The sequence below is a fragment of the Misgurnus anguillicaudatus genome, chromosome 18 (genome assembly GCF_027580225.2).
Source record: "Misgurnus anguillicaudatus chromosome 18, ASM2758022v2, whole genome shotgun sequence".
Classification (NCBI taxonomy): Eukaryota; Metazoa; Chordata; class Actinopteri; order Cypriniformes; family Cobitidae; genus Misgurnus; species Misgurnus anguillicaudatus.
The window spans coordinates 21,652,873-21,666,998 of NC_073354.2; the positions used below are offsets into that span (position 1 = coordinate 21,652,873).

Sequence of the window (14,126 nt, forward strand, 5' to 3'; positions counted from 1 at the left end):
CTCTTCTTTTGCTATGTGTCTTTTCTGTTTCAGACAGATACAAACAAAAGCATAATTCAAAAACTACTGACTCAGGTATTCAGCCATGTTGCCATTTCTCTCTCTGGCTCAGATATGTGGGCTATGCTAATGACAAGGCTAACCAGTCAATGGTTGTTTGGAGAAAATACTAACTTTAACCAGCTGGTTATGCCTTTTCTCTTGAGCTGCTGTGTGACCGAAGCTATCATGCATGGCTTGTGAAACTGCTTATTTTCATCTAAATAGTTAACGTAGCCTTCTCTTTGCTGCTTTTTAGACTACAGACAATGTTATAGGTTTCCCAACCACCGCATTGCTAAAAAGATTGATTCTTGATGGGCTGAAATAAAATGCATGCTGCTGCTTTGCATTTCTGTACTACTGTATGTTCTGCCTTACATCTGTATGATTTAGTCTTTACAAAATAAGCTTTTAGTATGTGTGTGATCTAGGGCTGGGCGATTTGGCAAAAAATTAAATCTAGATTTTTTTTTTTTTTTAGAACATTTGACCGATTCGATGTTCGTTTTTTTTTCATAACTACAACAATACAGTAACATTCTTTTTCCAATAACATTCTTTTTATAAGATGCAAGAACATCTGGTTAAAGAAACTAAAGTTTTAATCTAAGTGCACTAAAGGAGAGTTATTAACATGGTATAAATATAAAATGAATTCACTTTTTTTTTAAATATCTGTGCAGAAATTAGGTATTGTTTAGAAATATAAAGGTAGCCTAAATGTGAAAACTAGACCTAAGACTAATTTTCAGGCATTTTTATGATGTTTAGTTAGATTTGATTGTAGTTTAATTACACAGTCATAATCTCACATAGGGATGGGACGGTATGAAAATTTCATATCGTGTTTACAGTGACCAAAGTTATCACGGTTATCAATATTATCATGGTTTTGTTAAAATGAGATGGAAATGTTCAAAAAGAACTGATACACACACTGAAAACATTTGAACAAGTTTTATTTTTGAAAATCACAATTTAATATTTCATGTCCCTGAAATTATTTCTGTGGTAAAAAAATAAATAAATCTGTCTGATAAGTTTACAGTGAATGAATACAATACATTATCCCTTAAATGCCGCCTTGTGCAAAAAAACATGTTGCATGTGCGCACCTGCATCAAAATCATGGTAATCAAACACGATTGTAATGATTATTACATTTTAAACGATAATACTAACCGTCAGGACATTTTACCGTGGTTAGTCGTGAAACCGGTAATCGTCCCATCCCTACATAATCTCAAACAAAATAATTCAACTATTACTTCTCTTTTAACTATTCATAACATTCTCCTATGATTTGTTTAAAGTTTTATTCGATTTTTTATGAATAATTTTGTCAATAATTTGGATAATTTATGCCATGGTTGACATCGTTTTACCATTCTTTAAAATGAATCTGTTTACATAAGTCATTACTAGTTTGCGAATCATACATTTCAAGTCACGCTGTTCACCTTGCCAACGAGGACATTTGCATAGGCTATTTACTGTATTGTTTGCTCGGGCCGTTGGATTTCATTCAGACGAGCACTCACTGTGCAGACACAGCGCATCATCTGCACTGAAATAGATGCAATCTGCGCAGACATGTTTCATATGCAGTTATAATTCAGCATGTATTTTAATGCATTGTTGCTTTTGAAGAATAGAGGTGATGGACAGAGTGCGAATGCGGGAGGAAGAGTGGGAATGCGCACGAAGATGGATAAGGCACTATACTTCTTCTACAGCGTACACAGAACAAAAACGGATAAAAAAAATATAGCCTAATTGATTTCCGAGTTCAGACATTTTGCCTAGACGGCTGCCGTTTCATTATCAATGCAGTAAAACCCTGTTGTGTAATCAGTTGATTCACTTTGACTGTAATGAACTTCAATTCAAAATCTCGATTCCCGGATTGAAATAAAATTACGTCAAAACGTAAATTCGAATTAATCGAAAAATCATGAAAATCGCCCATCCCTAGTGTGATCTGAAGGTGTCAAAAGTCTACTTTAAAGGTCCAATACTATGCCCATTTTTTTCAAGCTGTTATATATGTCTCAGGTGTGCCTAGAATATGTCTGTTAAGTTTTAGCTCAAAATACCCCACAGTTCATTTGTTATAGCATGTCCAAAGCGGCGAGAACAAAAAAAGTCCAGTTTTTATGTGTTTCGGTTAAAAATAGATCTGATTCCTGTAAATACAGTTTGAGACAAAAATATCTTCAGCTGCATTAGTGTTACAACGTGCTAACAAACACATTTAGAAAAGCTTTTGTGTGAAGTTAACCAGTCAGTAAGTGGCTGTGGGCAGGGCTTTGTTAGTGTGACATCACATTAACAAGAGAATCAAAACAGCAAGTTTAATGAGAAGTGTGTGTTTACACACTGCCAATACCCATTTATGTCCAAACATAATTTTGCATAATATGGGCCCTTTAAAGACGGAAGTAATAGTTGACAAATGTATGGAAAGAAAATGTATGCTGGAGACTTTAATATCAGTGGCCTGATATTGTTGTTCTTCATACACATCACATTGGTTGTTTAGAAAAACATGACTCGGTTAGTTGAGCTGGAATGTAACGGCATTCACAGGCCATTTGGCTTCTGTAATATGACTTATTTCTGAGCTAAACAAAACATTCATCAGGAAAACTATAAGGTGAGACATCACTTTGTCTCCTGGGTTTTGTTTAGCTGATATGAAAATGTCATATAACTCAGATCCTCTTTGGAATCTTGAAAATTAAAGAATTGTTTTCCTCCTTTGAGGTTTCAAACTAGGAATTCCAGACTTTAACATTTTCCATGTCTAGACACCATTGGTTACATCAAAAAAGCAAAAGTCAGTTCAGAGGTGGAGAATCATTACATTTTGGTGAAAACATTAAAAAGGCACAGTGGTAAATCATGCACAATAACAGTGGGGACATACAGTCTATTTAGGTTAAAAATATAGGAAACTGTTATTTTTATGTTTTCTTTGAGGTAATGTAAAAAACGTATTGTAAATGTAATAAAATCTGAAATAAATCTAATTCAGAGAAATTGGTAATTGCTTATCTGTTTTAATTATTATTTATACATTTCTTCAGGATATAGACCAGTTCAAGAGATGTAAACAACACTGGTCCAGAAGCACTTCCTGTTTCCGTTTTTTAACACTAGATAAACGTTGGGATAAAATAAACCAAAGGGCTATTTCATAAAACTCGCTTGGAAAAGCGAGGATTAAAGTTACAAACTCGACTTGAATTAACCTAACAAATGAGGGGAGGCTAAAGCGGTTTCAAAAAAGGCAAGTGAAGCTTACGCAATCCAACTAATGTGATCCAGATTTCCCTAGTCAAGATAATTGCGCGTGCACGCTATTCTTGAGCAGCCCTAGAGGTCGAGCGTGGATAAAATCGATCCAAGTTAAAGTGAAAGCGGTGATTTTTGATAAAAATGTATGAAAAATGTACTACTGACCGAAAATTATAATACTGCTTCAATACACAAACCCATAAAATATTTGGAAAGGCCTTATGGATCAAATCCTTGCATGCAGAAACTAAATTTAAATATATTGTCTTATTCTAAAGCGATCACATGAAAGTATGGAACACTGTTAGAAATGATGGGCTAGTGGTTAGTGCTGTCAGCAACGCATGCGGCGATCCGGGTTCGATCCCCGTCACTGCTCATGTCGCTTTGCTTTGCTAATGTTTATATACTGTACTTTTTAAAAAATAACACAAATCTTAACTTTTCAAAGACAATTTGTAGTTTACTAAGTAATCTATAGAATACATATTTAGCAGATGAATGATTTTAACACATTTAACTTTAAATGTAACTTAAATTTATTTATTTTTAATTTGGGGTTACATTTTAAAAGCAGCAACTTGAGTGGACAAAAAAGTAACAGGTGAAAATAAAACATAAATATATTGTCATAAGAACTGTAGTTGATTTAAGCATAATTATATGCTAGAGGTGTCTAATCTCGTTATGTCAGCTGCCAAAGATGTTAACTGGCAATGAGAAGAGCACTGGCATCTATCAGCAGCACAGCTTTACTCCTGCAGATGAACTGTTCTTGAAAGAAAAAAATGGGGTCACTGAGAGCATGGTGGGTGAACAGCATATGCATTTCTGAATTTACAGTAGTACAAGAAATGATTGTGTAAAATCATATATGTTACACATATTCTTCACCAGTCATTATTACTTGACATGTTACTCAAAACATTTTTGATGGCAAATTATGTGTGCGTTATACAGCCACAAGTCATCATGTTAAACCCTGGGAGTATGAGAGATTTTAAACCACTGGTTTATTATCACACTGTTAAAAAATTAGTTGTATGCAGCTGTTTACCAGTAACCCATGTAGACCTAAATGTATGGTATTCACTGGCAACAGTTTGCTCAAAGCCAAATCAACATTAAACATTAACAAGTCTATGAACCTTTTTCTGTTGTTTCCTTCATATTTTGGTTCCCAGAATGCTTTGCATGAGGCTGTTATTTGATGGTTTTATTCTGTAAATAAAAAGACTTGTTAATGTTTAATGTTCATTTAACTTTGAACAAACTGTTGCCAGTAAATAACATACATATAAATCTAAGTTACTGGCAAACAGCTGACAGTAATACTGTAAGTTCTACATAATTTTTTAACAGTGATAGTGTTAGGTGTTGATAGATAAATAGAGTTTTATGAATGGTTACAGGGTGAGGATCAGTTGAAGAAAAGCCGGTATAAGCACATTATACTGTAAGTGTACAAGCCTTGTGAGCTGAAAAATTATTGTCTGCAGGACACTAACAATCTTCTCTGTGATAAAAAATAATTTTAACTCATTACAACAAAATGCCAAGAGCATACCATCACATAATTATATTGTATTCCTTCAGCCATGCAGACACCATAATTTTTTTAAATTTCAAGAAAAATGTAACAACTAGAGAAAGATACAAATACTGTAGATCTTTAAAATAATGTGCATTTTTATGCACACCAAGCATAAAAAAATTAAATGACTGTACTTGACTTTTGTGTGTTGTATATTTAAATAAAATTTCCTCTTTGTGTGACAATCTGAATAAAAAAAAATTAAATTTGTTAATAAACTATTATCCTTATATTGGGGTAGTTAAGATTATCATTTATATTCAACATTTGATAGGCCTATAATATACTATGAAACACATGTCTATATTTTATTAATTATTATTGTAACAAAATTTATCAAATTTAATATATAAGTTGATTTTCTTTAATTGTTAGATTAATAGTGGTTAATAAAGTCAAATAAAATGTCAAAAAGTCAGCTGTAATATAATTGCATTTACATTTCAGTGTTAGTGGAAGTCTAGTTAAGCAACAAATGAGGCTTAGCCTGACAGTTAGCCTGCTCCGGACCAGGCTAGTTTCCAAGCATAAGTTTCCATAGTAACCGGGGTTGAACTAGTTCAAGTTTGTTTTATGAAACGAAATCCACCGGTAATAAGCCAGACTTAACAAAATAAGCCTGGCTTATTCTGTAATCTAGTTTTATGAAACAGCCCTCAACAGAACATATAAACCTGAATTAACTGAAGTTAAACAAACATCTTAAAGATAATAATATATGTAAAATAAAAAAATAACTGTCACAAACTGTAACAGGAAGTGTTTTTGGACCAGCGTTGTTTACATCATTTGAACTGGTCTATAGATGCAGAATTCCAAATTAAAAAGTCAAAATATTGTACTCACTTTGTTAGTAAATGCTGCAATTGATACTGATGATTGACATATTTACTACATGAGTTTCGTGAAAGACTATATATGTTTTGAGATTTATGATAATTTAAAGCAGGACATTTTTATTCTGTAGCCAATATTAACACATCAACACTATGTTTGATAAATCCCATATGAGTATTCTAATAGTTTTTAGTGCACTTTATAGCTATGGGGTGTTTAAGACTCACTGTGGAGTTGATGTGCTAATAAACGTATGTTGAACACAGTTTTTAAAGCATGTCCCCGCTCTCTCTCTCTCTGGCTGAAGTCATGCTGTGTAGATTTTGTGATGGTGTTCAATCTAGCAGCTGCTTTGAGAATTTAGATGTGTGTTAGTGCACCAGCTTGCTTATTAGAGTAGTTTAACACTGGACTACATACGATTTGTTTGAGTTTGCCATTTAAATAAATCTAATTGAAACTGATCTCTTTTTTTAAGTTTGTGGAAAACGTTACAAAAACCGTCCTGGACTGAGCTACCATTATGCCCACACTCACCTTGCTGAAGAGGAGGGAGGAGAAGAACGAGAACCTGAAATACCCCAATCTCCTCCTATCCACCACCCTGAGAACCACAAACGTAAGCTAATACGTGCACATTTTCACAATCATATTGTCAAATTGTGCAGTGCATTGTGGGATTGTCTTGTCAATACTTATAAGTAGAATGGTTTTTAATGGAATAATTGCTAATTTTACAGCACAGAAAGGGCCTGATGGTGCGATCATCCCCAATGACTACTGTGATTTCTGTCTCGGAGACTCGGGCTCTAACAGGAAGACAGGCCAGGCTGAAGGTCTGGTGTCATGCTCAGACTGTGGCCGCTCTGGTGAGTCCCTTCACTTCTTTATAACTCACGGTTACAGTATCTGCCCATGTTAGATCAAAAAGTGCGCATTCACCTCCATCTGGTCTTCATCTCACACTGAGAGAGACCTGTCTTTTATATATTACAGCCTCATAATCATTTAAAGAGTAAATAAAACAAAAAATAAATGGCACAGGTTGACCAAGATGTCATTCAGAGACATCTCACATTCTAAAATGGGGCAGATTACAGTAGCTGTATTTAAGGTCACTTAAGACGTTGTCTTTAAAGTCGCCATGAAACGGAAGTAGCGATTGCCTTATTTTACATGTAGTGACCAGTGGCGGCCAGTGACTTCTTCTTTTTTCGAGGGCACACGATGTGAAGTTTGTCACAACGTGTATGTAGCCCATCATGTGTGTGGTTCGTAATTTCAAAATATGTGTTCTGCACATCGAGTGATCCTATGTGCATCACGTGTCCTGTCAAAACAAGTGCCTGCTGCAGACGTGCCCAAAGGGTTTATGATAAAAGAGACGCCCGTGTTTGCCAGATACTTTGTGAACGTTTATCATAAATGGTTTTGACGCGTGTGCAGCGGGCACTTATTTTGACGTGGTGCACACAGACGCGCAGAATACATATTTTGAAAAAAGGAACAACACACATGACACTTCGAACACACATTTTGAATTTGCGTCCCTTAAAACCGCCTTCTGAAATGAAATAAGGCAGGGCTGGATTTTAATTTGTCTATCGAGATCTGAATGGATCATTTGAAGTTGGGTCGTGTTTAAGTGCGAATTGCAGCAATCTTCTCCCGGACCCCCTCACCTGCCATACCCGATGACCGGAAGTAAAGAGAGATCGTTTTGAGTAGAGGAGGAAATTAGCGTTTTTGATTCAACGTTATGAGGGCACATGAATGTATAAAAATAATAAAGCTCACAGATAAGTCATTTGTAGAAAATACCACAATATTCCAAAACAAATTACAGTTTTTCATTTTATGTTCATGGCGACTTTAACTATTTTCTTTAAATGTTTTTACTGAAGTAATGACCAAACATGCTAGTCTTGTATGAAAAGGGGTAAACATTTTTAAGTGGCTAAATGTTAGGCGGGTGGTCATCCATACATATACATAATAGAAAACAGAGCAGCACCAAAAAATGTATAATATTCAATTTCTTAGAAATTATGATTTGCTTGACATTTTTCATGTTGATTAGAAAGTTCATTTAAATATAATATATTTAATTAAAGTCCATAAACTTTATATATGTATCTACTAAAAGAAAAAAATATTTAAAGAAACATCATTTAATGCATTACCATGTTTTGCATCAATAGTACATTTCCCCAGCTTCTTTGTGCATATCCCATCTTTTCACGAGAGCATGTTTTCCTGTTTTTTTTCTGTCTAATTGTTTGTGATTTGGGTCCGCTTTGCCTTACCATATTATCCTGAATTCATTTCCCAAAATTTTCAAATATTTTAAAGGTATTGCGGAGGATTTTCTTTTTCCGGGTGGAGCATCAAGACTATTGGTCCTCCTAGTTGTCAATCAGGAGTGTTGCGCAATTGCATTTTTTTTAAAAGTGGAGAAGGCGGTTCTTTTGTAAAATTCAAGAAAATCCTCCGCTACACCTTTAATAGAGGTGTTACCAGGCTTAATCTGTGTCCTGGAAACTAGCACAGCGGGTTAGAGTTATAACTGCTTAATGCAGTTTTTCAAAGCACCATCTGTTTTAAAGGTGACTTCACAACATTTGAGCAGAAATAAATTCCAGTACAAATATGCTACTTAAACCCCATTCACACAGACCTTTGGTCCCAGAAAATACCCGTAAAATTGCCAGACAAGCTTCTGTGTGAACACAAACACGTTCCATAAATCTTCTGGGATCGTTGCCGGAAAGGGGACCTAGTAAGATACACAGAAAACCCTCTGTGTGAACAAGAAGCTGAAACAATGCTGTAATGGGCGTGTTCTAGTGAGGACGCACGCGTCATCATAACGAAAGTTATGTTATGGTTCAGCTCTTTAAAACAAGAGATTTACATATCAACATTCACAACGAGAAATGTTGCAAACTAGATTGAAGCAGTTATCAGGAAAAGATAAATGAGACACATAAACAATGACGCGTGTGCCGTAGTGAGGACGCGCGTGTCATGGAACATGAAGTTAGTTCAACTCTTTAGAATGAGGGATTTACATGCAATACAATGTTCACAACGAGAAATGTCAGCAAACTGGACTGACTTAGATATCAGGTAAGTTAGCTCATCACTTACCGAGCTGAGGTGGAGATCATTCAGCAGCATAAAAGAATATCGCGTCACATGCTTATTTGAGCTATAATAAATGAAAATACCCGCGCGTCATCCCAACAAGATATATCGTTCAGCTCCTCAAAACAGGGGGTTTAAATGCATATTAACAGTCACAATGAGAAATGTCTGAAAACTGGATTAAATCAAAGATCAGGGAGCTCCTCAAATATCCACTCGATCTTTCGTCATGCGCTCCTTTATAGTCATATCATAAACAAAAATGCACGCGAGTGGTTTCTGGAGAGAAAAATAATAAATAATATGCAAACTTCAGACGCTGTGTAGAAGAGAGGGCAGGACTTTAAACAGGTCACGTGTCTTTCTGGGACCTTGCAGATGCCGGCAAATCATAGCAGTGTGAATGAACAAAAAATCTAACGATCCTGGAAAAATCCAGGATGCATTTTCCGTGTATTTTCCTGAATGTCTGTGTGAAAAGGGCTTTAGTAAAAATGTAAACACAGTAGCCTAAATCAAACATTACCATTTTTTAAAAAGATTTAAATGATCAATAACTTATTTAGCAATGCCTTTTTACAGTGCCATTGCTATCTACCGTAGTTGATTGTCAGTGATAGTGTCAGGTGGAACAGAGTGCAGTACCATGAATTTGCCTTGAGAGTTTTGCACCCGTTTCTCCAGAAAAGTGTGGCATGTTTATGTGTTGTGTGCCAAAGCATATGTTATAAATCTGGCTAATGCCCATTTATACAAAATAGTAAACAACTTCTGTCCTTTTCACAGTCAAAACTACAAAACAATGATTTTTATATCCTCGTCATGTTCAAATTATCCCAAGCCTCCATGTGAGGTGTGTTTCTACTCTAATCTGTCACATTGATACACAAATAAACAGCCACAAGTCATATTTTCAGAGCAGGCAAACATTATGGGATTTTGCAGGGTTGATTAAATAACTACTAATGAGTCCTAATGCAGTCGAATGAGTATAAATCGAAGTTTAAAACCCATAATAAATAATCTCTAAATTGGTTCTCTGCAATCCTGATCACTTGATACTTGAAAATAAGTCTGACGTTTGTATATTAATGTGTATTGTGACAGTCAAACCCTGCAGTGAAAACGTACAGTTATATTTGACATGTGCCTCCGCTGCCTCTCTTCATTTCTTTAAGTGCTTGTGGTTTACATTTTAGTGCTCTTGCTGGTAAATGGGGTCAGCTTTCCCACATTTATTTCCTTCAATTATTATTTTTTAACTCTTCGAGTCAATTATCTTAGTTCACATGCACATTTATTTGCTCATATGCTTCCATTTTTTGTTTTCATTTCTTTTTTGGCTGTGATTCATTAAAGCTTGCAAATAGCAGACAGAGGGAGAGACCAAGTGATGTATGCTTTAGTAAAATATTTATATATTATTAGTACTGATAAAATGGTTCCTAGCTGTCACCAGGGTGGAACTCTATAAGTACTCCTGTTTGTACCTAAAGAGTTCATAATGGCGCTTTTTCATTGCATGGTCCCCCACGGTTTGGTTTGGGTCAGGTCGGGTCGGCTCGCCTCACTGGTTAGCTTTTCCATTGAGTTAAGTAACACTTCGGAGTTGGAGGGATTATACTGCCCTCCAAAGGCTAAGTGCAGTATCTACGCAAACACTGAAACTGAGAAAAATGGCTTTAAAGTTTTTTACACCAGCCAGTCAAACATGTTACTGCAATTTTGGCACAAACATTTCTCTGAAATGGGACAAAATTTAACCAGGAGACTTTGTCACAAGACACAACAGATCTCACAAAGCCCATTTTAACCCTTAACTCAATTTTGACCAAATGCGTAGTTACTGCGCTTTCGCTTTGTAGGGCAGTATAGGCGTGTCGTTATATTTGCGCTGCCTACTGCTGTGACATCATACATGTGAGAGCGTCGTTGTACATCCCTATACATTTATTTATTTCACAAAATTAAAATTTATCACCTCAAATAGATGTTTGCACATTGCGTTTATCACTACCTCTGTCTCACATGACAGTTTCTGTACAAACACCCGTGGTATCAGTCGATGCTCTCCGCTGAGCCTCATTGCATTTAAGCATATATGCGGACTGTGCGTCGAGAATCTGCCGCCACAAACTGCAAGTCTGGGGAAAATCTGTTATTGTGTTCCTGATTCTCAACATGTGGATGTTTTTCATCGCTAAAACGGAGTTTGAGAACTTACAGCAACGGACAGATGACAACAGGTTTACTCGAGACAGCGCAAGCTAGCATGAAGGTAAAGCTAATCTTTTACATTATAGCGATGACGCTGGTAGTGACGATTCTCTCAGACCAATCAGTGATCTGCAGTGTTTTCGAGTCACGTTTTGGTATCAGCTTGGGTTGCTTGGAACCCCAATCGAGGTGGTACTACGTACTGCACCCAGTGGAAAAGCCCCCGAAAGTAAGTTGACCTGACCCAAGCCAAACCGTGGAGTACTGTGCAATGGAAAAGTGCCATTAGTACCATATAGGTACATACTGGGACCAAAGACTGCATATTTGTACCTCAAAGATACATATTGGTGCCAAATGCATGCATACCTGTACCCAAGTACATATACAGTAGGACCTTTTGCCCCAGAGACAACTTCTGACCATTTTGGAATGCAACATTTAATTATAGATGTTCATTTCTGACAATTAGATATTACTTGTGCCACTCACTCAAAGTTACACAAAGATATCACATTGAATAGATTTTTCAAACTGTATATTATCATTCATAAAGACTAAATTCATAGTTAAAATAATATATGGTAATATAATTATAATAATAATATATGTTGTTTAACATTGGCATTTTCTTTTCCATAACATGACATCATAATGAAATTGGTCAGTATTTTAATTGTTGCAAATGAATAATCTCTTAATGAACGCTGCTTTAAGGCAGCACATGATGCATAGACTAAAGTATCTGCACATATACTGCAAGTTGTCCAATCTCAGAGGACTATGAGTCCTAGTTGATTGCAGTGTTACTTGTGTGTATTTCCACTGTGATGCTGATATGTCCGTCATGCATGTCAGCTGAACGCGTCGCTGGGGCGAGACCGAAGAGGAGGACGGCCGGAGTCCTGGATATGTTCGGCGACACGTCCGAAAGCGAGGCGTCCACCTTTCACGGCTTCGAGGAGGACGACCTGGACGGGCTTCTGTCTGACGATAGCACAGGCTCACCTCAGTACAGATAGACAAATGAGAAACCTCGAGCAGCGAACTTGAAAAAGAAAACACTTTTGGCATGTGTCTGCTGCCTGTTTTTTGATTTTTCTTTTTTCTGTTGTTTTGCAGCAGCATGCAAAATGGATTTACAACTTCAGACACTATGTTAACGTCAGGAATTGCTTTCGAAAGGACGACTTTCAGCCTTTTATAAATGAAGGAATGTTGTTTTTATTGCCCAACTCTTCTGTATACCGAGAGGTGCTAGATACCGGACAGAGGAGCCATTTATTTTGGGCCGTTTTCCGTTATGGAAAATTTGCAGGGACATTACAGTACCAATGTGTGGACATCACATCGCCATGTAAAATAGAAACGTGTGGATGTTAACTTTAGAAATAGGAATCAAACCATTTCAAGTTTCACCTCAAGATCTTTAAGGAGAAAATACTCAACATGTGTCTGTAGGTTGGCTAGTACCGAGGGTTTTTCCTACCTCTGGATAAATACAATTTTGCAACGAATGGGATCATGAGTTTGGCACATGAGAATGCAAAGAGAATGGGCTGAGGCCAGGCCCTGATTGGATCCAGAGGAAAGGGTGGACTTTGTTTCAGAGAGGTAAGAGCCAGTTGGCGTTTAAATGTCCGTCTATCCTCCTTTCTCAGGACAGCTGCAAAAAATAAAAACGAAATTGAAATTTTCCTGGAGGATACATGATTTTTGGCTTTTCCCTAATTTTGTTGGCTAAACAAAAGAATCAAGATGGACGTGGTCTATGTTTTTTTAGTAACTTGCCCTGATCAGGAAAGGTCACCTCAGGTACAATGAGAGGTACCTCTGTAGCATATGTGCAATGATTTAAAGGTTATGAAGATACATCTAGGCCATTTGTGATGACAATAGCTTTGAGGATTGACAACTGTTTAACAATGCAAATATTACACTGGACTGCAAGCACATACGCTTGAAAAATGCAGTATATGTGATTTAGAAAAAGAACATACATGCAATAAAGGCACAAAACGCATTAGTCACAGTGACATCACCCAGTTAATATGGGGATAATTCATCTTGTGTGATCACAATTGGGTATATTTGCTCTTTCGAAGCTCTTCTATTTATTGTCATGGTGAAATCATCTGTCTCTTTGCAGAATCGCAGTTGAAAAATTTTCATTTTAATGCTTCAGATCTTGTCTCTATTTCAGGGTGTTCATATTTGAAACAATAATATAATTTATTAAGATATTGTATAGTGTATATAAGCCCACAAATGGTTGCAGGTTAAAAAGCTGTTGGCTCCTAATGCTGTTTCTCCCAGTGTTTCGATGTCTAAACTTTAAGAAATGTTTCAATGTTTAACATTTGAAGTTAGTTTAAGAAGCCAAAGTGCAACATGGCTAGAGATGATGCTTGTAATTGCTTCTGTGTCATGCAGACATAAACTGGCACAAACACAGAAATTGCTTCATGCAACCTGTCATCCATGCTGTGATAGCTGCTGAGTGCTGCTATACTCCAAATGTCACCCTGCAAGTCTTTCACTGGATTTTGTTACAGAAAAACATTAAACATTTTACATTTTATGAACTACTCTCCAGTTCATTTTGTTACAAGGTAAAAAAAACATGGGACACTAAAGGGGGTCGCACACCGGCCGCGCAGCTTAGCGCCGCGTCGAGTCGCGTCTAGGACAACTGAAAGGGGTATAAACGGAGGTCGGAGCCAGCTGCAAATGGGTGGGTTAGCAGCAAGTGGGTGGAGCTTTAGCCGCAAGTGGGCTGTACAAACTTCCAGAGGATTCACCACTGTCCCATTTGAAGTGTAAACTCCTCTTACTTGCACATTTCTGAAATCCCTCCTACTTGCGGCATAAGCCCCTCCCACTTGCGGCATAAGCTCCTCCCACCTGCAGTCTCCGGGCTGCAGCGATATATACTTGGGACAACTCGTAGGTATCGCAAACTGGAAGTGCACATTAAATAGCGCGAGCT

At 36.8% G+C, this 14,126-nt stretch overlaps 1 protein-coding gene across 6 annotated transcripts in view; it reads left to right on the plus strand.

Moving 5' to 3' along the window:
- dpf3 (double PHD fingers 3) overlaps positions 1 to 14,126 on the plus strand; it is a 47,270-nt gene that overhangs the window by 22,410 nt on the left and 10,734 nt on the right. The window contains exons 7-10 of one of the 6 annotated variants that reach the window (XR_008639223.2): positions 34 to 75; positions 6,252 to 6,392; positions 6,514 to 6,642; positions 11,996 to 12,751. Coding sequence is in view for 5 of the 6 variants with exons in the window: in XM_055186374.2 (XP_055042349.2) it covers positions 34 to 75; positions 6,252 to 6,392; positions 6,514 to 6,642; positions 11,996 to 12,159 (476 nt within the window). In the remaining variant the exon portion in view is untranslated. Of the gene's footprint in view, positions 1 to 33; positions 76 to 6,251; positions 6,393 to 6,513; positions 6,643 to 11,995; positions 13,719 to 14,126 lie in introns of those variants that run through there. The other 5 variants (XM_055186374.2, XM_055186375.2, XM_055186372.2 and 2 more) reach the window with 5 other exon arrangements.